General features: G+C 45.2%; 3 protein-coding genes across 6 annotated transcripts in view; 2 read left to right on the top strand and 1 right to left on the bottom strand.

The window, feature by feature from the left end:
- Window positions 1–7,297: 7,297 nt before the first annotated feature.
- On the top strand, window positions 7,298–20,735 carry LOC106809751 (splicing factor, suppressor of white-apricot homolog). Of its 4 annotated transcripts, none has more exons than XM_014812943.1 (19): window positions 7,298–7,382; window positions 7,554–7,764; window positions 9,924–10,087; window positions 11,511–11,636; window positions 12,344–12,429; window positions 13,973–14,210; window positions 14,848–14,933; window positions 15,249–15,355; window positions 15,552–15,809; window positions 16,472–16,746; window positions 17,214–17,377; window positions 17,682–17,841; window positions 18,035–18,160; window positions 18,383–18,542; window positions 18,840–18,941; window positions 19,052–19,153; window positions 19,486–19,614; window positions 19,821–19,889; window positions 20,566–20,735. In XM_014812943.1, exons 2-19 carry the CDS (start codon window positions 7,574–7,576, stop codon window positions 20,588–20,590), a joined length of 2,568 nt encoding a protein of 855 aa, XP_014668429.1. In that variant the 5' UTR covers window positions 7,298–7,382; window positions 7,554–7,573; the 3' UTR covers window positions 20,591–20,735. The 4 variants fall into 4 exon arrangements, with proteins under 4 accessions (XP_014668429.1, XP_014668430.1, XP_014668431.1 ...); XM_014812944.1 differs by having other exon boundaries at window positions 14,851–14,933; XM_014812945.1 differs by lacking the exon at window positions 19,821–19,889 and having other exon boundaries at window positions 7,305–7,382.
- Window positions 20,736–21,691: 956 nt separating this feature from the next.
- LOC106809748 (peptidyl-tRNA hydrolase 2, mitochondrial-like) lies at window positions 21,692–22,731 on the bottom strand (the record flags this gene model as incomplete). Its single annotated transcript, XM_014812940.1, is given in 4 exon segments — window positions 21,692–21,839; window positions 22,094–22,206; window positions 22,384–22,505; window positions 22,633–22,731. Coding segments are annotated over 4 exon segments (384 nt in total), but the record flags the coding sequence as incomplete, so codon positions are not given.
- Window positions 22,732–24,790: 2,059 nt separating this feature from the next.
- LOC106809743 (UDP-N-acetylglucosamine transferase subunit ALG14 homolog) overlaps window positions 24,791–26,668 on the top strand; it is a 7,938-nt gene continuing 6,060 nt past the window's right edge. Inside the window, exon 1 of the mRNA XM_014812935.1 lies at window positions 24,791–24,860. Within this exon, the coding sequence (XP_014668421.1) occupies window positions 24,791–24,860 (70 nt within the window). The remainder of the gene's footprint in view (window positions 24,861–26,668) is intronic.

Raw genomic sequence — 26,668 nt, forward strand, 5'->3', positions numbered from 1 at the left:
TCCCGTCTTAGCATGCCTTGCCATGACCACCAGAATGTATAAAAAAGGCTACCAAACATCAGAGGCTACACCCAATGGCTCGATGGAGCACTTGTTGCCTCTCCAGCTCGCCGCCTGGCCCTACTGCCTCCGTCCGAGCGGTCGGTACTCGCCAGTGGTCCTCACCATACGATTCTCTTTCCCACACACCCATATGAGCACCCCCGATACGCCCGCCATTTCAAATGAACTTCTACCCTTCCCATTATCGGCGAAATCTGAAGATGGGCGGACGCCCTCACGTATGCTGTCTTCACTACCCGGTACTCACTTGTCCTGGACACCCAGGATCGCCTCCCTGCTGTGTTCGTAGCCCTATAACTGCCACCACCCAAATTCAGATCGATGCGAGTCAATGATGTCGGCGTGTGCCGGCCAGAGTCCAAAATACACCGATGAACGTATAAACCAGTGTCAGTGCCGAATACATTTTCAGTCTAAAATCGTGCAACCCGCGGACAGCCGGGCCTCCCGTCGTGGCGATTAATTGCCACGGGCGCCCACCCCGCGAAGTGACCCGCGCCTCCGTTGAACACGTATTTACATCCGCGGTCCACCCAATTTATCGTAGCGCTCAGGCGAAACCTCGTATGATGTCAGGCGCTCGACAAGTGCCTCCTCTAACGGCAACTCACGGTGCCTAATCGTGCACTCCACTGATAAGTCTCAACGAGGTTTCCCCGTTGTGATCTCTAATTCGAGATAGCCTCGTTTCACAACAGCAACACTGTAGGATGGAATGGTGGTTGCGCTTCATGCGGGCCACTTTTACTTTCACACGCTAATATAGAGTGATAGGAGAGGTGAGACTAGTTCGAGCTGGGGTTGGTGGGAGGGAAAGCTTGGCACTAGCAGGATGTGGGTGGTGGGCCATCGTCGGCATATTGGGTAATGCGCCGGTGGGTGGGTGGAACGTGGCATAGGATAGGGGGGTGGGGTGGGGGACCCCGTGGCGAGGTAGCAGGGGGTGGGTGGGGGACCGTGACTACAGGGGGCGGTGGGTGGGGGAACGTGGCATACGAGGAGTGGTGAGCGGAAGTGGCATACAGGGGGTGGGTGGGGGAACGCCTGCATACACAGGGCGTGGGGGGGGACGTGCATACAGGGGGTGGGGTGGGGGAAACGTGGCCATACAGGGGGGTGGCGCGGACGTGCCCGGCATCACAGGGTGTGGGTGGTGGAACCATGGCAATACAGGGGTGGTGGCGGAAACGTGCCATACGCAGGCGAGTGGGCTGGAGGAACCGTGGCACTACAGGGGGGTGGTGGCGGGGACGGCCTGCTGGCCCTAAAGGGGAGTGGGTGTGGAACCGTGGCATAAGCTGGGGCGCGGCTGGGGGACGGCATACAGGGGGTGGAGGGAAGACGTTGTGTATAGTAACATGGTGGTGGGAGGGGACATGGTATAAAGAGGGTGGTGAAGGGGACCGTGTATACAGGGGGCTCGGTGGGGGAACGTGGCATACATGGGGTGGCCGTGGGCGAACGGTGGCATACAGAGGGTGGGTGGGGAACGAAAACCATACAGGGGGTGGGTGGGTGTTCATGGGCACAAAGGGGGTGGTGGGCGGACGCGTGGTATATGCAGGGGTGGTAAGGAACGTGGCATACAGGGGTTGGGTGGGGGGACAGGAATACAGGGAGTGGGAGGGAAGACGTGTATACCCGGGTGCTGGGAGGGGGACATGGTATAAAGAGGCGTGGGTGGGGAACCGTGCTATACAGGGGGTGGTGGGGGACCGTGCATACAGGTGGTGGGTGGGGAACCGCACATACCAGGGGGGTGGGGATTTCGTGGCCAACAGAGCGCGCGCGTACCGGTGCGCGGCGACGTGGTATAGCAGGGGTGGGTGGGAACGTGGCATACAGGGGGTGGGTTGCGGGGTTCGTGGCAGCAAAGGGGTGGGTGGCGGGAGTGGCTATAACAGGGGGTGGGTGGGGGAACGTGGCTACAGGGGGGTGGGGGGGGACGTGGCTACAGGGGGTGGGTAGGGAACCGGTGCATCACAGAGGTGGTGGGGGACCACGCAACATACAGGGGGTGGTGGGGATTCGTGGCACAAAGGGGGTGGGTGGGGGACGTGGTATCAAGAGGTGGGTGGGGAACGTGGCATACAAGGGGGCTGGGTGTGGAACGTGGCATACAGCGGGACGCGGTGTGGGAACGCGTGCTAAAGGGGCGTGAACGGGGGCAGGAGACAATACTGCATACAGGGGTGGGTGCAGTGGCTCGTGACACACGGAGGGTAAATGTGGGTGGGTGGGGGTGGGGAGGTTATGACATGCCAGTGACGGGTCCGGTTTTGTGACATGCAGAGAGTGGGCAAGCTCAGTAGTGGATGCGGATCCATGAAATACAGCCCAGCGGGAAATCTAGCCGTAACAACGTAAGAACAGAGTCGGAAATTATTGTTGAAATGGCGTGAAACAAGAATTGGATTTATAACTAAAATCGACGTGAAAATGTCGACGTTGTTTCAACGATTTTCAAATTTTCAGATTTTTCGTTGATAGATAGGGTTTTTGTTGAAATTATGTTGTGCTGCATGCTACTACATGAGACACACAGAAAATGTTTTATTTCACTATAAAATATTTAACAAAAGTTAGCAGGATCAACTAGGAAAAATAATATAAATTATACTGCTGAACTACACTGGGGATCACATCAATATGTAATATCCAATAACCAGTTTTCGTACTAGTCTGACACAGCAAAATCTAAAACAAATATTTATACATTTTAACAGTGATCTAGAGTTTTTAGTTAGACGAAACTAAATAAATGAACGCTGTCACTTGGTATGACGCAATGAATCTGGATCGGCTCGAAACAAACACGTCCTTGTATTTATGCCGAAGTGAAGAGGCTCAATATTGGCTACAATATACTAGATTACTAGAATGTGATTCTGTATCAATTACACTTATATCAATAACAGGGCCGTAGAAAAAGCGAATTCTGACGGAGAGTGCAAAAGTTTCAAGAACCTAATACCGTGTAGGATCGGCTTAGGCCGAATCGGATTAGGCCGAAAGAATGATTGCGCTTTTGTAATTTGCAGTTGCTTTTGTAAATTGTAGCTTTGTTCCATTATTTATTTCTATTTACTTTTGGGGTTACATACAATTAATACCGACGCCTTTTTGTTACTTTGCTCTAAAATCAAAAACGGTAGCATTTAAAATGGAGAAGTGGTATTCTAGCATAGATTCATATATTATAACATTCTGTCAATAGACCTCTCTTAAGAAATAGGAAGAATTAATACCTTGCGTGTAAGGTGCCTGCTGTATATACCAGTCGGTACACAATCTGGCTACGTAATAGTGTAATAGCGCATGCGCAATATCATGGTGAGATATTGCACATGCGCTAATACACTAACGTAGCCAAATTGTGTACTGACTAGTATATGAAGCGGACACCTTACATGCAAGTTCTCTTCTCCATTTCTTAAGAGATGTCCCCTGATGGAATATTATGATAAATATCTATGTAAGAATACATTCTCTCCATTTTAACTGCATAATTTTCGCAAAATAATATTCTTCTCGGGAGATATTGCGCATGAACGAGCACCGTTTCAGGCGTGCAGGACGGACTGAGGAAAACTGCATAATATAGCTTGCTGAGAGAGAGAGGTGGGAGACTGAGGCAAGGCGGCAGGGAAGATAGCATGAGGGCGGCGGAAGAAGAAAGAGACTGAACGAGGGAAAAGAGAGCCAAGGAGAAGGATGGTAGGGGATGAAGTAGTAATTTTTCACGCTACATGCTAGGGCGCTTTCCTGATTATTAACACAGGGATACTGGTAAGAATTTATTACATAAATTTATACTCAGATAGCCCCTAACTATATTAAATGCATATTAATCACAAAATATAACTCCGCTGGTGGGAGTTACATTTTGTGATTAATATGCATTTAATATGGTTAGGGGCTATCTGAGTATAGATTTATGTAATAAATTCTTACCAGTATACCTGTGTTAATAATCAGGAAAGCGCCCTAGCATGTAGGGTGCAAAACTACTACTTCAACCCTTCCCATCCTTCTCCTTGGCTCTCTTTTCCCTCGCTCAGTCTCTTTCTTCTTCCACCGCCCTCAGCTATCTTCCCTGTCGCCTTTCCTCAGTCTCCCACCCCTCTCTCTCAGCAAGCTATATTATGCAGTTTTCTTCAGTCCGTCCTGCACGCCTGAAAAGGTGCTCATGCATGCGCAATATCTACCGAGAAGAATATTATTTTGCGAAAATTATGCAGTTAAAATGGAGAGAAGGTATTCTTACATAGATATTTATCATAATATTCCATCAGGGGACATCTCTTAAGAAATGGGGAAAAGAACTTGCATGTAAGGTGTCCGCTTCATATACTAGTCAGTACACAATTTGGCTACGTTAGTGTATTAGCGCATGTGCAATATCTCACCAGAGGAGTTATATTTTGTGATTAATATGCATTTAATATAGTTAGGGGCTATCTGAGTATAGATTTATGTAATAAATTCTTATCGGTAAACCTGTGTTAATAATTAAGAGAGCGCTTTTATCCTGTAGGGTCCAAAACTCCTACTTCATCCCCTCCAATCCTTCCCCTTGGCTCTCTTGGCCGTCGCTGAGGCTCTTTCTTCTTCCGCCGCCCTCAGCTATCTTCCCTGCCGCCTTTCCTCAGTCTCCCACCCCTCTCTCTCAGCAAGCTATATTATGCAGTTTTCTTTAGTCCGTACTGCACGAGCTGTAAGCCTGAATCGGTGCTCATGCATGCGCAATATCTCCCGAGAAGAAGAATATTTTGCGAAAATTATGCATTTAAAATGGGGAGAAGGTATTCTAGCATAGATATTTATGATAACATTCCATCAGTAGACCTCTCTTAGGAAATGGGAAGACGACCTTGCATGTAAGGTGCCCGCTGCATATACCAGCCAATACACAATCTGGTTGCGTTAGTGTATTAGCGCATGCGCAATATCTCACCAAAGGAGTTACATTTTGTGATTAATATGCATTTAATATGGTTAGGGGCTATCTGAGTATAGATTTATGTAATAAATTCTTACCAGTATACCTGTGTTAATAATCAGGAAAGCGCCCTAGCATGTAGGGTGCAAAACTACTACTTCATCCCTTCCCATCCTTCTCCTTGGCTCTCTTTTCCCTCGCTGAGCCTCTTTCTTCTTCCACCGCCCTCAGCTATCTTCCCTGTCGCCTTTCCTCAGTCTCCCACCCCTCTCTCTCAGCAAGCTATATTATGCAGTTTTCTTCAGTCCGTCCTGCACGCCTGAAAAGGTGCTCATGCATGCGCAATATCTACCGAGAAGAATAATATTTTGCGAAAATTATGCATTTAAAATTGAGAGAACGTATTCTAGCATAGATATTTATCATAATATTCCATCAGTATACTTCTCTTAAGAAATGGGAATAAGAACCTGCATGTAATGTGTCCGCTGCATATACCAGTTAGTACACAATCTGGCTACGTTAGTGTTTTAGCGCATGCGCAATATCTCACCAGAGAAGTTATATTTTGTGATTAATATGCATTTAATATGGTTAAGGGCTATCTGAGTATAGATTTATGTAATAAATTCTTATCGGTAAACCTGTGTTAATAATCAGAAGAGCGCCCTAGCCTGTAGGGCGCTGGCTGCATATACCAGCCAGTACACAATCTGGCTAAGTTAGTGTATTATCGCATGCGCAATATCTCACCAGAGGAGTCATATTTTGTGATTAATATGCAATTAATATGGTTAGGGGCTATCTGAGTATATAGATTTATGTAATAAATCCTTATCAGTAAACCTGTGTTAATAATCAGGAAAGCGCCATAGCCTGTAGGGTGCAAAACTCCTACTTCATCCCCTCCCATTCTTCCCTCTTGGCTCCCTTTTCCCTCGATCAGCCTCTTTCCTCTTCCACTGCCCTCATCTATCTTCCCTGTCGCATTTCCTCGGTCTCCCACTTCTCTCTCTCTCTCTCTCTCTCTCTCTCTCTCTCTCTCTCTCTCTCTCTCTCGCGCTCTCAGCAAGCTACATTATGAATATGAAGTTTTCTTCAGTTCGTCATGCACGCCTGAAACGGTGCTCGTGCATGCGCAATAGGCCTATTTACCGGGAAGAATAATATTTTGCGAAAATTATGCATTTCAAATGGAGAGAAGGTATTCTAGCATAGATATTTATTATAATATTCCATCAGTATACTTCTCTTAAGAAATGGGAATAAGAACCTGCATGTAATGTGTCCGCTGCATATTCCAGCCAGTATATACACAATCTGGCTACGTTAGCGTATTAGCGCACGCGCAAAATCCCGGCAATATCTGACCAGAGGAGTTATATTTTGCGATGAATATATGCATTTATTAGTGTTAGGTGGTATCTCAGCATAAATTTATGTAATAAATTGTTATCAGTAGACCTGTGTTTATAATTAGGAGAGCGACCTAACCTGTAAGGTGCAAAACTACTACTTCATCCCCTCCCGTCTCTCTTGCCCTTCGATCGTTCACCCTCTTTCTTCGTCTGCTACGTAGGCCTATTCTTCACCTGTCTTCTCTGTCGCCTTTCCTCAGACAGCTAGCCAGTCTCTACCCCTCTCTCAGTAAGCTATATATTATGCAGTTTTCTTCAATCCGTACTGCATGCCTGTATAGCGGTTCTCGCACATGCGCGATATCTCCAGGGATATATCGGAAGGGAATTTTTGCGAAAATTATGAATTTAAAATAGAGAAGATTCACTCAAGACTTCACTTAAGAAATAGGGAATAGACCTTCCATGTAAGGTCCCCGCTGTGTATAACCAAAGACCCTATATACCAAAGACCATAATATATATAATTAAGGTCTTTGGTATGACCAGTCAGTACAGAATCTGTGTCGCCTTTTTTCAGTCGCCCACCCCTCTCTGACCCTCTCTCCCTCACCTCAGCAAGCATTAAATGTAATATTATCATATTATTGAATATTGGATTAAGCAATTTTCGGGATATGATTTTCTAGCAGAATATTTTATTCATGTACATATGAATTGTTTTTCGTGTGTTCCTAAATACCCAACTGAATAAATTATATATAAAAAAAATCCATAACACGCTATAATTTATATATTAGTATTACGTGATATCTATGAAAAAATCATCCGGGTACCCTGGGTCTGGCGTGCGTACCTATGGTGCGTACCTATGGTGCAAGCCTTGCTATGGTGCGTACACTGAACGCACGCCAGTTCCAGGGAACCAGTGCAGGGAACCCGGATATGAAAAAATCAGACCATTTCGCGCCATCTCTCGACCGTAAATGCACTACTTATGGACATTTGTTATTAGGAATGTAAGCATTACCATTTGTTTATTTGTATGATTTTAAATCACGCGTGCCTCCACAGCTTTTTCTCAGGTATTTTGTCTGTTCTTGTTCTTTTTGATTAGAAATTGTTCTATATTTCGACATCCCCCTTCCCCATCTACCCCCTGGCGGTTATGAATGCTCGCTTGATTCCAGCCATAGTATGGTCACAGAAAATGGCGAAGAAAACTGCTGGAAGATGGGAGAAGAAAGAACTGCCCGAAAGCAAACGTAGTGACGACCTAGATGATCTTTTGGTTTTTGGATATGCCTGCAAGCTTTTCAGAGATGATGAAAGAGCCCGCTATATCGACAGAGGAAAACATCTGATCCCATGGATGGGCGACGAATCACTGATGATTGACAGGTCTGTGCTCTGCCCTGCACAAAAAATCAACCCCAGACATGTCACATTGTGCTGAAAACGTTGAAAGACTCATGGCATGAGTATGTAAAGGTTTCTGGATTGTGAAATCTACCTTAATTGTAACAGATTTGTTTATTTCTTCCGTGTAGTCTTTCGTTAGTGGCAGGTGTGTTGTGTGAGAAGCATCTTTTCAGCTTGGACTCAGAACTGGCATAAGCATCAGTTCAGAAGCTAGATCATCCCGGCATAGTTCACAACAATTTGAAGGAAATATAGCACAAGCGGCAGCGTATGCAGCGATTTCACGGAGGGAGGATAAGTATGCTCGACGCAAAAACGGTTTGATCAGGAAAATTCTATATTTCATATATACAAATTATAATTTAAAGGAGGTGTGTCTTGCATCACACCATCCAAAACATTGGTGGGCCCACCAACATTTGAAATCATTTCCATAAAATTTCCAGCATTAATAGTGTACCCTTTTATCGCAGGCACGACATCTTGAAATGCCAATGATCTTTCTCCATAAAAAAATGCACAGGAATTTGTCTAGTCAGTACGTGGCATAACATGCTAAATTGCAAGTGATATAAGTACACCCCTCCTTTAAAATTATAAACTAGTGAATACAGACCTAGGCCAAGGCTATATTGGGCACCCCCACCGACAGCAAACCAATTTTGCATGTCAATGGCGCATGCTCAGGTCATTGAAGGATTGTCAAAACCAAGTAAACGTCTGTCACAGTGTAATAATATGGGCAGTCAGTTGTTTACTTTGGCAAAGAGTGTAATTTTCACTCTTCTTCAGAATACTTACTTGTGCATTTGACCCTGTTTTTGTCAAATGTTTAGGTGACTTGCACACCTCTAATGATGGCAAAGTGCTTTTCAAATTGCAAAATTGGTTTATTCCCCTATAGGTTGCTCTTAGTGGGTGCCAGGGGCCTGGTTAGCTATACATGCCAGGGTGTATGATTCATGGTAGTCAGAAATTTAAAATAAGTACATTTCAGCAGATGTCCATTTGAAATCCACAACCTATGCTTCTAGGGTTTCACTTGTTAGAAACCACCTTCCTATTTAAAATTCTACATTTACTCATTGTATATATACATACCATCAGGAGTCTATCAATATTGATAGACTCCTGATACCATGGTATATAGGTGCCATGATATTGTATGGTATGGTACCATGGTGCAAAGAATAGTGCAATGTGGAAATGCGTTTACATAATTTATTACTGTCAAATTGAATTTCTATACCAAAATGTCTGAACAACTAGATTAGTAAAAGGCACATAGTCTGTGTGGCTACTATATAATGAAGGTGAATTTCTCACCCTGATATAATTGTTAGCGTAGGAGGCATGTCCGTGGGGCTGTCTGCAATAGACTTGAGCCTTAGCAGAGATAACAATGTATTTGTGCTTAGTGTGTCCATCAATAGGCTAACACCGATTGCTTTTTTGCGCCGTCATCAGAAGAATTTGTGCTATAAAATGTCTATTTCAGTTTTTGCTAGTTGGGTGAGTATATTGAAGGTGGTTAATGTCCCCTAGATAAAAAGTGACAAATGAAACAAACATTTTGCATTTATAGGTGATTTAGTAACTTGCACTTTATATTTCTGATAATAAAACGTGTAAACATCACAGCTTAATTTTAATTTGACTGCATGTCAGGTACAAGAATTTGCCATATTTACTTCTAATGTAAGGAATTATATGCCAATGTTCTGAATTACAGTATTGTGAACATGTGTGTGTTTTAAACTGATATATGTCTTAAATAGAATGTCTAATATAATATATAAAGTTAATACATGTATGAAATATAGATCCATACATTAACATACATTCATATAACCGTGATTGTGTGATTTTTTATGTTTTTTAATATATTGTTATCTGCGTAGTAATGAATTTTGTTACCAACAGAACCAACGTTTTAATGAATTTCTAGTATTGACACGAGTGTTGTTCATTAATTAGTAGATTCGGCTGCAACCAGGGCTGAACTTCTGTATTTCCATATTGTCTTGTTGTATATTTGTGGGTTCTAATCCACTTCATGCACTGTTTTCATTCATGCAAGGCATTTTGTATCACATGCGAGTGTCAAAACGACTAACACGCTGATGCGTTGGTTTTAGGTATGATGGCAGAGGTCACGTGTATGACCTGAATCAGTATGAGGCCGATACTGCCAGCAGACACTATCAGGCATCCGAGGAAGAGGAGCGGATTGAAAGACTGTGTGACGAGGAGAGATATATGGCAATGTACAAGGACTTACTTGAGGAGAAAACATATCAAGGTAAGGCGAAGAATAGTACAAAAGGCAGGGCCTAATCCAAGCCAGTTTTCATACCGAATACCGGCACCCAAATTACGACCCCTAGCAAAACGCCCAAATTACAAAATTCATAAAACGCCCAAATTGGTTCATTCTATTACTTATCTGAGGTAAAAAGAAAACATATCCATGGACATATTGAAACAATTGTGTTATATATCAGGATGATATTAATTTTAATGTTATTATACATCTACCTATACCTAAAAAATATTTTAGTCTAGCTGCGCTCGCCAACGGTCCGGAATTTTTTTTTACGCTTGCCATGGGTGCCCATATTAAGCAGCTAGATTAGTCCCTGAAATGGCACATGTTCTGTTTTGTCCTATTAAATTCGTGTTGCTAAGCTATTTTGCTGTTATAACGGCTACCTGGTTTTGCTTCTTTTTTTTTATTAGTTCTTCTGTTCTTGTTGTACTTCTTTTATTATTCATAATTATTATGCATGTTTTATAATTGTAATTATTAGTGGTTTCTGATATAAATATCTAGTACATTTTCACATATTCGTAGCTTGGATATTCTTTATAATAGTTTAACAACCAGAATGTATGTAATTTTTTTTATCTATATTGTACTCTGCAGTTTACTATTACAGGCGTCAAAAAACACCCAGGTAGGGTATCCATGGCAGTTTATCGCTGTGGATATCATCTCATCTCATTTCTGGGGACACTACAGCAAGTATGGCATGTCACTTGCTGTCTCGATGCCAGGCTGAAATTCGGACCCTGCAATGAAAAAGCGACCGGCAGGGTCGAAGGGAATGGGGGGAGCATGGCACTGGGCGCTTTGGGAGTGTCAATGAATCTCCGGCACTCCTTTGTCGCTGCGTTGATGGTGGTGCATGGTTATGGCTCGTGTCCACTCTGATAAAAATACATAAGGGTGACTGGGCTTAATACATGGAACTGAAACCTATTCTGAAAGCTTCCCATCTTAGGGCTTGAAATGTTATTGGTTGAGCAGCAGGTTAGCAAATCAAGGCACCGTTTATTGAAAATTTTGGCTTGATTCTGAAAAACATACTTAATGGTGCCCACCTCTACTTATCACTCACCGACAACTAGTTGCTATCCAAATGTAACTAATATTTGAAATATAGAATATCGAGTGGAAATGCAATCACAATGTCTGTCTTGATTTTCAAATATTTCTTTTTTGGTGGTTATAAGAATAGCTGCATAGATTTTCAACGCTGCTTAGTCTAGTACTGGGGTTCCATGATATGCACTAATCCATAGTGTAAAAAACAGGGCGACCTAGTCTTAAGTATTCTATAAACTCAGACTAGTTAAAGAGTATGGGAGAACTATATGTTGCATGTATTGTCGTATGTGTGTGTATTGGGAGTGATTGCAAACTAGGAAATCTGTTGATTCAGAGGAGGAGATGAAGAGGCTTCATGAAGCATTGCAGCCAGATGGAGTTTATCACAGCATCGGATTCTCATATGACAACAAAAACGAGTCTGATCAATATGACCCGATGCAACCTACCGAGGAGAAAGGTCAGTGGACTCGCTTCTATCATTACCATGTTGGAGTTTGATGAAAGCGTATACTAGGCCATAATACAAAATATTGTTTGTTTGCCTTCACCCGACCGACCCGCCAAAAAGGGGCCGACTCAAAATTTTTATTGATCTTTCCCTTCTTTTTTTTTTACAAATTATCATTGTACATTATAGAAATCTGTAGGCAATACATTATATGTACCAAGCAAAACAAACATTTAACAATATAAAAGGTATCTCCACACAAGCACACACCCGAGCATGTAGACACCATGCTGAATTTGTAAAAAGACGCCCCTCAAAAAAAGCCTACCTACGAACCCAAACTTTTCAGCCTGGGTCGGGTGAGGGCAAAGAAAGATTTTTTTTAATTGTGGGCTTACCATGTTTGAGTTTGATGAAAGCGTATACTAGCAGTGCAATCCTTTTCCATAGGCCGCTCCCGTTTTACTTGCCGCTGTAAATTTTTCAATGCATATCGGTTAAAGACGAGGTTAACTCATAATATACGTGTCCGTTTTACTTTCAATTTATCTGTAACAAGTGTCTGCAAATTTTTACAGTGGCCCAATTAGGGACGATGAATTTTGAGAACGACAAAATATTTCGGAGCCCGTTGAATAGACCATTTGTCATTCCATACAGTCTGTCACTTTAACAAACGTGCAGCTATATAACTGGTTTCACTATTCTTTCTGCAGAAGAGCAGCCAGAGAGAGAGGAAGGGGAGGATGAGGAGCCCTTTATTGCTCCAAAGGAACTTGGACTGACACCGAACATTGAAACGGTGAGATTACGCGCAGCAGCTTTGAAGGAAGGACACGTGAAAGTGCTAGCCACAGAAATGGGGCTCATATCAATGTATTAGCCAGCAAGCCGTGCAGTTGTGATTTGCATGGTCAGTTTTGAAACTGCAGGGCCAAAAAAACTTAATAATTTTCCGAGGGAGTCTCTATCTCTGTGTGTATGTGTGGACTCTCCCCCCCCCGGCCCATCTCTCTCTCTGCTCTCTGCACTTCACCTTCTCTTCTTCTCTTTCTCTCATCTCTCCTCTCTCGTCTTCGGCTAGCTCTCGCTTTCTCTTCTCCTCTCTCTCTCGATCGTCTCTGCCTCTCTTCTGCCTCGTCTCGTCTTCTCTCTCTCTCGCCCCCTCTCTCGTCTCTCTCTCAGATCGATCTCTCTCTCTCAATCTCTCTCTCTCTCTCGGCTAGCGTCTACCTTTTCTCTCTCCCTACATCTCTCTCTGCTCTGCGTCCTCGAGTTCTCTCATCTCTCTCTCTCTCCCTCTTTCCCCCGAGCCCACTCCTCTCACTCTCTTCTTCCCTCTCTCATCGTCGTCTCCTCTCTCTCTTCTTCTATCTACACCTTCTTTCCTCTCTCTGTCTCTTTCATCCTTCGCTAGCTCTCTAGCTCTCCTTTTTTGCTCTCTCCCTAATCCCTCTCTTTATCCTCTCGTCTCTCCTTCTAGTACCTCTTCTCTCTCTATCTCTCATTCTTCATCTTCTCCTTTCGACCTCTCGATCTTCTCTCTCTCCCTGCTCTCTCTCTCTTTCGCCTCCCTCTCTCTCCCTCTCCGCCGTCTCCTCTCGCCTCGGTCGCCGCCCGTCTCCCCGCTTCCCACTCTTTCTTCCTCTCTCCCTCCTCAGCATCGTCCTCGTCTCTCTCATCTCGTCCTCTCTTCTCATCGCTTCTCTCGTCTCTCTCTCTCTCGTCTCCTCCTCTCTCTCTCTCTGCCTCGCTCGACTGTGGTCCTTACACTCAGGTCTGCTACTCCCCTAAAGCTCTTCTCTTCTCCTCCGTGGAGTCTCGTTACTCTCATCTCTCTCCCGCCTATCTCTCCTCCCTCATCTCTGCGCCCTCCACTCGGCCTATACAACCACTCTTCGTCTTCTCTTCTCTCTGGTGTGGTCTCTTTCATCCTCTCCGCCTCTCTATCTGCCCTCCTGCCTGCCGCTCCCTCTCAACTCCCTCCCTGCGCCTCGCCTCCTCCTCCCTCGCTCCTTCCTCCCTTCCCTCTCTCCACTAACATACCTCCCCCTTCCCTGCTCTCTCTCTCTCTCACCATCTCTTCCTCTCTCGTCTCCTCTCTGTACTCTTAGTCTCTGTCTCTGTCTCTGTCTCTGTCTTGTGTCTGGTCTGGATGTCCTACTGTGTTGTCCTCTGGTCTCTGTCTCTGTCTCTGTCTCTGTTCTGGTCTCCTGTCCTCGTCTCCCTGTCTCTCTGTCTTTCGTCTCTGGCGTCTCTCGCTCTACGCTCTCTCCTCTCTCGTCTCTCTCTCTCACCGTTGAGTCTCGTCTGAACCGCGCGCGTTCGTTCGTTTCTCGCCGCAGCCGATGACGATGAAGATGAACAGCATCATGGAGAAGACCGCGGCGTTCGTCGCGCAGCGCGGCGCGCAGATGGAGATCGTCATCAAGACGAAGCAGGCGAACAACTCTCAGTTCAACTTCATGCACTTTGACCACTACCTGCACCCGTACTACGACCACATGAAGCGCTGCATCCGCGAGGGACGCTACAAGCCCGAGGAGCGCGCGGCACGCGGCACGGCCGACGCCTCGTCGTCCGGTACGAAGCTCGAAATGCGGTTGCTTTTTTGGGATGGTGTGTGCGAGTGCGTGCGTGCATGCACGTGTGTGCGTGCGCATGTGTGTGTGCATACGTGCGTGCGCATGTGCGTGTGTGAATGTGGGTATGTGTGTGTGTGCGTGCGTGTGCATGTGGGTGTGTGTGTGCGCGTGTGCATGTGGGTGTGTGTGTGCGCGTGTGCATACGTGCGTGCACGTGTGTGTGTGTGTGTGCGCGTGTGCATACGTGCGTGCACGTGTGTGTGTGTGTGCGCGTGTGCATACGTGCGTGCACGTGTGTGTGTGCGCATGTGCGTGTGTGAACGTCGGTATGTGAGTGAATGTGGGTGTGCATGTGGGTTTGTGCGTTTTTGGTTGGTAGGTAGGGAAGGAGGGGTGGATAAATTAACCTGCATTCTGAATTGTCTGGAGAGTAATAGAAGATTCTTAGCAGACCCGTTAATATATTGGGCTTTCATGATAGTATTCAAGGTTTTGCAGCCTGCATAGCAGTGTTTGCATGCACGCTCGGGGTAATATATGTATATATTGGTAACACACGGTGGATTGTACTCGTTGGCTGCATTTAAGCATGTGTTTAGGTGCCCCTGTACTCATGTATTGTCTGGCTTTGGCAGAAGATGATGAGGATGGAGAGGATGTTGGCTACTTACACCCTAGCCTGTTTGCGAAGAAGCAAGCAACACGTGTCAAGAATCTACACGTTAGTATTAATGAGTAATTAAGTGCTTATTATGATCATATTCAGTTGAGGTTTGTCTGCAGTTGATAACCTTTTGAAGTAAACGTCGGATATTCCGCATTCGGTAAAGGAGAATCTATAGCGCAGATTTTAAATATCTACATAAATCATCGATAACAAACTCGAATTTTTAAACGCAGGTTGTAATGATTTCCCGACGATATGGGAGCAGAAATATTGGTATGCAATTAAAGAGAACCATTCATTAGTTAAAACGTTCTATGAAAGGTGTAGTTAGTGCTATTCTATATGTAATGTTGTTGTCACTATCTGCAGCTGGAACAACTTCGGAAGCTACAGGCAGCAGGCAAGCTGGACAGTCCGTACGCGCAGCTCGTAACGCGCATGAAGCAAACACAGGAGGAATACAAGATCGATGCCCCGTAGGTTGAATCACTCTACCTCGATCTGTCACGAGTGTATAGATGTGTAGAAATTGTGATGAAAGATGTATTGACGCGGTCAGCGTGTGTACTCGTAAGTCCAAACACACTTTTTATATATATATATATGAATAGCTTGTTGGGCAAGTATTGACGACCGAGCAACCGTATGACCGTGAACGTTATTGTTTTACAGGTTGGACAGCAATAACCCGTCGTCCCCAGACAGCACTTCGGGTCTCGACCAGCAGGGGGCGCCGAGCCCTCCCGAAGCCGCGCCTGCCTCCGCGACGCAGCTCTCTGCGACGAGTAGTCTCGCGTATCCTGCCGAGACTGACTCGCATCCTGCGCCGCCGGGCGTGGACTCGGCTGAGACGATGCCTCCGTACTTGCCGGACGTTAATCCCGTTCCGGAGGTGAACAGTTGCAGTGCGCCCGACCAGCATAGCACGAGGTAATGTATGAATGAACTGCATACGGCATTGTCAGCTCAAAGTGTCAATTCAATAGGACCGTGTTCGATTATTACCTCCGCCCAATGGAGTTGGAGGAGGTTATGTGATCGCTCTCGTGCGTTCGTGTGTTCGTGTGTTCGCGCGATCGATATTAGCGTGTCGAGTCAGCGAGCCAGCCATCCAGCCAGCGCAGCGAGCCAGCGAGCGTGTACATGTGAGCGAGCAGCAGCATCGAGCGGCCAGCGTGTATATGTCCGTACGCTGGCGTATATCGTGCGTTATTCGTGTGTTCGTGAGTCGTATGGCGTATGTCGCTGGCGGAGGTATGCACTCTCCGTGAGTGCACTCTGTCTAGTTTTGATGTATTGTGATGTAGCAGGCAAGAGAGAGAGAGAGAGAGAGAGAAAGAGACGGGGAGGAGAACGGGAAGAGCGTAAAAAAAAATTCTAGAGGTTGTCTCGAAATTTGAGCTACCTTAGTCACGAACGTTTGAAATGTATCTGATTATTCTGATGTATTGTGATGTAGTGGGTGAGCGAGAGAGAGAGAGAGAGACGGGGAGGAAAAGAAATGGGAAGGATGCGGGGTTTTCGGGGGTTCTCTCGAAATCTGAGCTACCCGCTGTCGCGAAAGTACGAATCTTTTTCTTCGTCTCTCCCAGTTCGCAGTCTCAGCACACGTCGGTTCCTCCGCCGCCTCCGGACAAGCAGCCCATCATCATCAAGATGGCGGAGTACGCTGTGCGCAACGGGCCACGGTTCGAAGAGGGATTTCTCGCGAAGAAGGACGAGCGGTTCGAATTTCTGAAGCCGGGACACCAGCACTATGCGTACTACGTGCAGACGAAGGGCTTGTTTGAAGCCCAGTTTGCGCAGCAGGCCAGCGTGGAGCAGAACGGAGGTCCGACCTCGATATCAAGTGGGAAGGGTAAACCGGGTAAGCATGCGAGAGCTCGTGCTATGCCTGACACATCACACTGGTGGCTTAACGTAACTCGTGCTGTGTAGGAGGCTGCATGCTGGTGGCTTAACGTAACTCGTGCTGTGTAGGAGGCTGCATGCTGGTGGCTTAATATATTTCCTGCTTTGCTAGAATTAGCATGGTGATCACTCGACGTGTTTCGTGCTATGCGAGAACCAGCACGCTAGTGGCTTAATATATTTCTTGTTTTGCTAGAATGCTAGAAATGGCATGCTGGTCACTCAACGTGTTTCGTGATATCGGAGAAACGGCACGATGGTGGCTCAATGGATTTTGTGCATTAACATGAGTAATGGTTGTCTAGCTGACTCATGTACTTATCGTCCATTTTGTACTGTGTGGCCGATGTTTGAGAAAATCTAGTCGTCTCATCGTATTAGAGATGTACCGATGCAATTAAAAACTGTGCATTTCTTCACCAGTGGCGATCAGCTTTTCCATAAAGCCGAAGGATGTCGACGCGAAACGCGCGGCATTGGACAAACCTCCCGCATTGCTCGGTGAGGAGAGTGAAGAGAGTGCCACGGAGGAGGAGACGCTGGGTTTAGTAGAGGAACCTGCTAAGCCTCCCAGCAAATCTCCATCGGTAAGTGCTGGCATCTGTCACGTGCTGTGTGCGTACAGGCAATGATTTTGCTCCTGTAAACGTTCGTATTAAATATTTGTGGAGGTGTGATGGCGGTATGGAGAAACGACCGTGTTGAAAACCTAGACGGACCCGGACTTTTTGTTAGGTTCTTGTCGGTTGAACATCTGATTTAGCTTTGTTTCTGATACTTAATCGGTACCTTTTCTGACTTGTGTAATCCTATTTGTTCATTTCTTTACTGACTAACATACCTCGTTAAGTGATGAACTTTCACAAACTGTTCTTCTGTTGTTTCTTACAGATGACAGCACTGTGTGTAGAAGACACAAACTCGCCTCCGATGCTTTTGGTTGTCTGTCCTGTAGCCAGTGTATCCGCACCTGACATAACAGATGCTGACAGTCAAAGCAAAGTTTTAGAAAAGGCAAAAAAGTCTTTGGATGAGTTGGAGGCCAAACAGGGTGAGTAGGGTTAAAATCATATTTTTTTGTCATTTTTATTCAGTCCAGATTTTTTGGTAGTAGATAAGTTAATAAGTTGAAGTAGATGTGAGATGTAACCATCTCTGATGTACAAAGTTAAACACATGATTACGGCAAGTTATTATTGAGTATTGATTATAAGCAGGCTGTTAGATTATATTCCTGTTTACAGCTGAAGAAAGACTGAGAGACAGACTAGCTATAGCAGCAAGGGAAAGGTTAGCACAAGCATCCAAGGAGAAACAGCTTCAGATAGAGAGAAAGAAAAAAGCTGCCATGTTTCTCAGCCTGCTAAAAGGTTTGTGCCCATGTTGCTGTTGCATTGCCTAGTCGTGATTCACACTAAGCTGTAATGAACATGAATGGCCTTTAAATGTTAGTGATGATGCATGCATTTCATTGTTACTACTGTGCGCTTTCTCTATGTTTCCAAATCGACTATAAATGCTTCATTTGATAGATAGTCGAATATTCTTATTGCCCTGCGACTTTGCTAAGATGTGCTGATGCTTCTGTGCAGGCGAGCCAGGAAAACCAGGGGAGGCTGAGAGTGACAGCAAGTTAGACTCGCTGCCACCCAGCTCTGTTGAGGCGTCGCCCATGGCAACCCCAGAGAGGGTCGTGGAGGAGGTGGAGATTGAAGAGGAGAGGCCTAGACCACTCTTGCCACAGCCTGCTGGGTGAGCTATTGGAATCACGAGAATTTCTAAGTCGTAGACACTAATATGTTCAAAATGAACAGTGGATCGATATTAGAATAGCAACTTTATTGAATACTTGTACTAAGTGAGGTGTTATTGAGGTTGATACCAGTGAATCATATTTTTCTTATCTTTCTCATATAAACTTATAGCAGTATTGAGATAGGTAATCTGTGTCATCTGATTGTAGTCGGGTGTTTAATTAAAACAAACGTATACAGTAGTTGTGTCCAGAGATATTTCCTTATTTCTTACGTAAGCTTGCTGCTCTTCCAGACTAGCCGCCATACGAGCAAGGTCACCATCTCGATCTGGGTCAAGAAGTTCAAGGGCACGAAATAAAAAGTCTCTACCTAGTGCTTACTCGGCCGTACGGCGGTAAGCAACTTCACCATAGTCACAATTTTCCAGATAAAAATCGGCTTGAAAGCTGTCGTCGTGAATTGCAAGATTGAAGTATTATATATTTTTCACGAAATTTTATTCAGGTCCCTAACTCCACCAGTGCCAAAGAAACACGAGCGAAAACGATCGAGGTCACGGTCAAAAGGTCGGCACAAGCGGCGTTCAAGGTCAAGAGAAAGAAAGAGGTGTGTGACAGTGGGCGTAACGATGTAGTTGGTATACCAATGCAAGATGTAATATCTAAGAAAACCGAAGTGCTGCTTACCAAGGAGCTAAATATAACAAGGAGAGGAAGCGGATTGGCTGTGTGCTTTTCGCCTCAAGGGCGCCATCTATGGACCATAATGAGCTGAAACGGCTGTGCAGACCGAACCCAGAGACAATAGAACACTAATCTGTTCTAGGGTCTCTGCCGAACCCAAATTTGGGCCAGATATGGCAGTGCTTCCTCTCCTTGTTATATTTAGCTCCTTGCTGCTTACCATTCCTGCTAAATCCTGTTTCTCTCATTGATCAGGTTACACAGAGCAAAGTCACCAGAGAGAAAAAAGAAATCAAGACGATCAAAGTCACGTACGCCAGAAAGGAGTAACAAGTTGAGGAAGAAAAAGAAGAGGTCTCGGTCACGATCGTCGTCATTGACACGGTAGGTAGATATGAACTTGAAGAAATCACGCGGCTTAAATACCGTTCCAAGATTTTTTTGCAAATTAAGACCACTAATTGCTTTGCCTCTGATTAGTAACATTCCTGATTAGTAGATGTAGACTTAAATACAAAGTTTTTGCTTCGTTTCTTGTGAAGGTATTTTGGAGTAAATGTGAAGGTGAATGATTGCACTGTTGTATTCAGATTGGTGAATAAAAAGAAATCAAAGAAGAAGCCTAGTCCATCAAACAGCAGCTTGAAGCACAAACCAATGTAGGTTAAATTGCAAAAAGCAATCGAAGGACTGCGCGTATACAAAAATTACTAACTTATTTGTTATGAAGCGTATATATATATATAAAATCGCACAGTTTCCATACCTGCGTGACACATTGTATAGATCCATTACTTTGAGCAGATAGCAGCTGACGAATTAGGTGTGTGGTATATTTCCAATGTGGATAATAGGAGAGCTAAATTTTTACCTTATCCGACAGATCGGTTACTATCACTGCAAGAATGTTCGTCTGTCTTTCGTCTGTACACCAATAATATTGTAACTAAATGGCTCCAACTACCTGGCTCTATTTTGCACATTGGGGGAGGGGCAATCTGAAAAGAAAACGGCTTGTGAAAAGTTGAGGGGAAATCAAATTATTGCAATTCATTCCTCGGCTATTTAAAGTAGATTTGATAGGACTCTAGGAAATGTGGAGTTGCAACGCAAGTATCAATGGCTTGACCTACGTTATTCATATTCAGTATATAGAGTCGCTGTGAGAATGTTTCTACAGTGGGAAAGACAATGTCATGGCCAGAAGGCAGTGGCTAAAAGGGCACGTCAGATGTTTTCGAGGACTGGCTGACGGACCCAATCAGAATTTTTCCCAATTTTTAGTTTCATAACCTCTGCATAAATCATTGAATATCCTTGTTATTATCTTTGCAGTGCAAGTGGTAGCAGCTCCGTCTGAGGGGGAGGATAGCAAAGTTCATGCGTTGAATGTACACTGTTTGTAAATATTATTTCTCAAATGTTACATTCGTGTTTATGATTAAACAAATGAACAGACTAAAATTAAGTGGTCATTGCAAATCGTTGAATATCGTATAAATTTATTTTACTATTGTGCCAATCTAGTTGATATTAATGGTAATAGTAAGGTGTTTTATACTCACTTGTAGGTATAACAAATAATGGCGATAAAAGCAATAATGTGACTTTAAAATAATATTAAAGGGATCGTTTACTCTAGGCTCGAGGGTTATTTTCAGTTAATTTAGGTTAAAATTACGCTACATAAAGTTTCATGGTTCAATCACCATTAGAAATATTATTAAAAAATGTTTTAAAACTAACGACTACAGTTTGATTACAACGACGGTGGCGGCACTCAAAGCGCACGATCTGATAAGTTGCGCAAAACCACTTCAGCCAAGGGCTACAGACCGAGGGTGTTTCTTATTTATTAATTTAAAAGCAAAAGGATTGTAATATCTTATAAACGATATATAGTTGGAGTTATATTAGGGATAAATTTGTCCTAAAATGAACATCGTTCGGTTAAATAGCATTTAGGTATGAATATAATTGCACCTTTGTGATTAGCCCTCGGTCTGTAACGTGCAAAATAAATTGGCAAATACGCAACTTTTTCAGGGTGGCAGCACGGTCGCGGGTGTCGTGGCGCTGTTAAAATTTCGTAGCGTTGATGTGTAATTAATTATAACAATTAAATTAGGCATCTGGTGACAAATACATGTGGGTATAGACGATTTGTTATACAGTAAGTACAGTTGTATGCAGTGAAATCCTAGAGTCTACTATCCCTTTAATGTAAATCATTTGCTTTCTGATATCCCCAATCTCTGCGGGAATTAAGCATTTATCTGAAATGTTCCGTGATGAAAAACGTTTCTGAAATGTTTCATCAGAAAATTTATATTCATTGCTGTATAAACAGAGAAGGAAAGGCAAGCATGTGATTTCTTAATTTGGACACCAGTTTATCACTATAAAACCAACATACTCTCTAGGCCCTACATTGAACCAAATTTACATGTTAAGTCTCTGATTTGTAAAAATCCTGTTTGTTAAGTATGCCTTTATTTTAAAAATAAAAAATATAAATTAAGAAAAACTAATGTATTTTTCTATTTTCATAATTGTATATCACATTAATTTCAGGTGACCAGTAACTTTGTCCACAATATCTTTAGGCCCTGAAAACAAAATTACAAGAAACTTGATTAAACGACACTAATTATTGAATGGAATTGACATTCACTACTGCTGTTGTATGTGACCATCTGTGTCATAATCAAGAGATTACAATTATCAATATCTAGATAGATATGATGTAATAATGTGCACTGCTATAAACAGTACTGGCATTTATCAAATAGCTGTTTTTATCATATATTATCATCTCCCAGCATAACAATATTTTCTGCAGAGTTATGGTAAGGATATATACCTGGTCCAATTCCAATCACTGTTTTTGATCCAGCAGCTATTTGTGTCCGTCCAGCGTCAGCTATCATGCTCGTTATCAGCCCTAATGATTTTGCATGCTTAGCTAAATCATACCTACGCAAAGAATGGTAACTCAATAAGTCAGGGCATTATATATACGATGAATACAGAATGCATTCATTCAGAATGGAGCCAAAAAATAATGCACTATATACAAACTTGAGCATAATATACATCTAAATGTTATAAATAAATTAAATGGCAAGTCGGGAACAAGAGAATAATACTTACATCTGTTCTTCATCTTCTACTTTTACAACAACTTTAGGCTGTCCAGTGTAGTCCCATGTTTTTAGCAATTCTGGATTTTTTCTTTGGGTCTGCTTATATGCCAACACTGATGCATGTGAACACTGAAACGATACATAACTCTGTATTGTATTATACCACTAAGCAGTAACATAACGCAACAGCAGGGCATGATCCCATCTCATCAGTCATCATTCATCACTATTAACTTATCTTTTAAATCCTACCAACCTGTGCGGCAATCTTTCCTTTCCCCATTTTGAGATCCGATCTCACAGCAATCACCAACTTGTATTCTCCAAACTCATCCATCTGAGCAAAGCCACTTCCCTGCAGGACCAAACTACATAATTATTCTCTATGCGAATGCTTTAGGACATTCGAATGTTTAAAATGGTATGATATTCAATATGTATAATTGTGACTGCATGTACTAATAGAGCTTCCAAAGCACTGGTCAAGGGCATTGGGGAAAATTCCAACCTAGGACTTAGAAGCCAAAACAACTATTACTGCCAATGAAATATGATAAACTGGCGAGTATAGGGTAACATAGAATGTGGGGGACGTAAAAACCGAGAAGGTCGTAAAACACTGGAAGTGATGGCTCTCAGTGTCGATCGACTTAATTGGCACAATACAAAAATGAGTTATGTACTACTACTACTACTACCCAACCAGAGCAAACCTGCTCAGTGTGGAAAAACATGGTAAACTAATATATTATGGGACATGACAACGAAAAATAAACCGCAGAGCAGTAGTAATACAAGACAACTAGTATTACTATAGCCCGCGTACAGTTGCCGCAGGGCAAAAGAACATTCTATTACGAATGCTAGGGACCAACCCGCTGACTGACGCTGCTGCAGCGCCACAAAAAATGGCCGTTTGAAGATCGTAAATAATGTTCGTTCACAAGAAATACTGCAAGCAGACCATTTCAACGATAGTTAGAGGTTAAATTTTAGTAGATTCACTTCGGATAAGAGGCATTAATTGCCTACCACAGACGCTTTATAGCCGCGAGTAACCGTGAATAAGTTGGTCCCTAGCATTCGTAATAGAATTTTCTATAGCCCTGCAGCAACTGTACGCGGGCTATAGGCGATCGTGAAATAATAAAGGGCCTATTTATGTGCTTATTTAGACTAACGTGCGTGGATGATGTTGTGCCATTGCATATTCTAGAGAAGCTCTAGAACTATAGCCCTTCGCTCCGCCACAGGCCTGTCGCGGAGGGAAGGGCTATAGTTCTAGAGCTAATTCTAGAGTAGAGACCTGAGTTGGTGCGCCAACCCGGGACGCGTGACTTTTATTCCCACTCAGATAGTGGCATTAATTTGCACAGATTTTCCTACAGATTTATATGAATAAAAACGAGAGCAATAGCACATACTGTATATAGTATGATACTGTAGTACTGACTGTGATAATGGGCTCATAAATCTTCACAACTCATAGATGGCGCGCGCGAAACCGCCAGCCAATCAGCGCCGCTTATGCAAATTAATGCCACTGTCACGGTCTGAGATTACCCCCAGTCTGAAATTACCCTAGCGCTACTGCGCATGCGCCACGCATGCGCACGAGGTGCTGGGTGTAAAGCGCAGTAGCAAAAATTAGCATTGGTTAACTGAGACTGCCACCGTCACAGCAGTCAGCGTCTTAACGCCATTTGTTTTAGCAAAGTTGTTGTATTAGCCATTTGTCAAAAATACGGACAGAAGCAGTTTATTATTGCTCTCTCCAACACGGAAGTGACTATACGCACGGCGGCCGTGTGGGCCAGATTCAATATGGCTATACGCACGGCGGCCGTATGACCGACTCAATATGGCTATAGGAATGAGGAAGGGGAGAAGGGAGAAGCTGGTGGAGAAGGAGGAAGGGAGAAGTGGTGGAGAAGGAGAAGGAGAAGCTGGTGGAAGAAGGAGAAGGCGGAGATAGGGAAGAAGGTGTAGAGAAGGAGAGGGGAGAAAGCACTGGTGCGAGGGAGGAGGAGAAGGGAGAAGGTGTTGGAGAAAGAGGCAGGGGGAGAATAGAGGTGGTGCAGGAGGAGGGAGAAGCGTGGTGGAGAAGGAGGAGGGGGAAGAAGGGAGAGGTGGTGGAGGAGGGGGAGAAGCTGGTGGCGAAGGAGGAAAGGAAGGAGGGGGAGAAGGAGACTGGTGAGGCAGGAGAGGAGAAGGGAGAAGCTGGTTGGGATGAACGGAGGAGGGGAGTAAGGGAAAGGTGGTGGAGAAGGAGGAGGGAAGCTGGTGGACGAAGGAGGAGGGGAGAAGCGAGAAAGGGGTGAGGAGGGGGCAAGAAGCTGTCGGTAGAAGAGAAAGCGAGAGGAGGGGAGAAGGGAGCGCTGGTGGAGGAGGAGCGGGGAGAACGGAAGAGTGAGATGAGCGGGGAGATAGGGGAAGCTGGTGGAGAGGCAGAGCCGGGAGAAACTGAGAAGGTGGCCGGAGGAGGCGAGAGAAGCTGGTGGAGAAGGTGAAGGGAGAAGGGACGAGGTTGATGGAGAAGGAGGAGGGGAGAACTCGGTGAGCAAGTAGGAAATGGAGAAGGGCAGAATGTGATGGAGAAGGAGGAGGGGAGAAGCTGGTGGAGGAAGGAGGAGGGGAGAAGAGGAGAACGGTGGTGGAGGAGGGAGAAGCTGGTTGAGAAGGAGGGGAGAAGCTGGTGAGAAGCGGGAAGGACGGAGAGAGGAGGGGAAAGGAGCTGCGTGAGGAGGAGGGAGAGGGAGAAGGGGATAAGAGGGGAGAAGGAGACTGGTGGAGGAGAGGGGAGAAGGCGAGAAGGTTGTGGAGGAGGGGAGAAGCTGGTGGAGAAAGAGGAAGCGGGAGAAGAGAGTAAGCGTGTGCGAAGGAGGATGGGAGAAGCTCGTGGAGAAGGAGGAGGGGAGAAGCTGTGGAGAAGGAGGAAGGCGGAGAAGGGAAGCTGGTGGAGGCATGAGGAGAAGCTGTGGAGAAGGAGGAAGGGGAGAAGAGAGAAGTGCCGCGAGAACGAGGATGGGAAGAAGCTGGTGGGAGGAGCGAGGGCAAGAAGCTGTCGGAGAAGGAGAAGGGGAGAAGAGGGGGAGAAGCTGGAGAGGAGGTGGAGCGGAGAAGTGGGTTTTTGAAAGAGAACGGGGAGAGGAGGAGGGCGGAGAAGCTGTCGTAGCTTACTCCTTCTACCACCAGCTCTCCTCTTCTCCATCAGCTTCTCCCTTCTCCCCCTCCTTCTCTACCGAGCTTCTCCCCTTTCTCCCTCACCCCTACTCCATCACCTTCTCTCCCTCCTCCTTCTCCTCCTCCTCCTCCTCCCCGTACTCCAGTCACCTTCTCTCCTCCTCCTCCTCCTTCCTCTCTATCCATCCACCTCTCCCCTCCTCCTGCCTTCTCCTCCTCCTTCCCATCGCCTTCTCCCCTCCTTCTCCCCCTTCCTCCATCACCTTCTCCCCTCCTTTCCCCCTACTCCATCACGCTTCTTCCCCTCCTCTTCTCCTCCTCCCCCTAACTCCATCACCTTTCTCACCCTCCTCTTCCCTACTCCATTCCACACCTTCTCCCCTCCTCCTTCTCCTCCTCCTCTCCCTACTCCATCACTTCTCTCACTCCTCCTCCTCATCCTCCTCCCCCTACTCCATCGCCTTCTCCCTCCTCTCCTCCATCACCTCTTCCCTCCTCTCCTCCTCCTCCCTGCGCCATCACACTTCTTCTCGTCCCTCCTCCTCCATTACCCTTTCGCTCCTCCTCCTCTCTCTCCTCCCCCTTCTCCTCTCTCCCTACTCCAAACACTTCTCCTCCTCCTCTCCCCACCTACTCCATCACCTTCGTCTCCTTCCTCCTCCCTCCTCCAGTCTCATTCCCCTCTCCTCCCCTACTCATCACCTTCTCTCCCTCTCCTCCTCCTTCCTCCATCACCTTTCCCTTCCTCCTCCTCCCTCCCTCCCCATCACCTCCTCCTCTACCGTATCCATACCTTCTCCCCTCCCCTCGCCCTCTCCTCCTCCTCCCTCCTCCCATCACCTTCTCCCCTCATGCGGTCCCCCCCTACTCCATCACCTTTCTCCCCTCTCCCTCCTCCTCCGCTCCTCCATCATCTCTCCCTCCTCTTCCCCTACTCCATCACTTCTCTTTCTTCTTCCTCCTGCCTCCAGTCACCTTCTTCCCTCCTCCTCCTCCTCGCCTCCTTCCCTCCTCCCTCACCTTCTCTCTCGTCCTCTCTCCTCCATCACCTTCTTCGCATCCTTCTCCTCCTCCTCCCTTCTCCATCACCTTTCTCTCTCCTCCTATCC

This window comes from Priapulus caudatus, unplaced genomic scaffold (genome assembly GCF_000485595.1).
Source record: "Priapulus caudatus unplaced genomic scaffold, Priapulus_caudatus-5.0.1 Scaffold381, whole genome shotgun sequence".
Taxonomy (NCBI): Eukaryota; Metazoa; Priapulida; class Priapulimorpha; order Priapulimorphida; family Priapulidae; genus Priapulus; species Priapulus caudatus.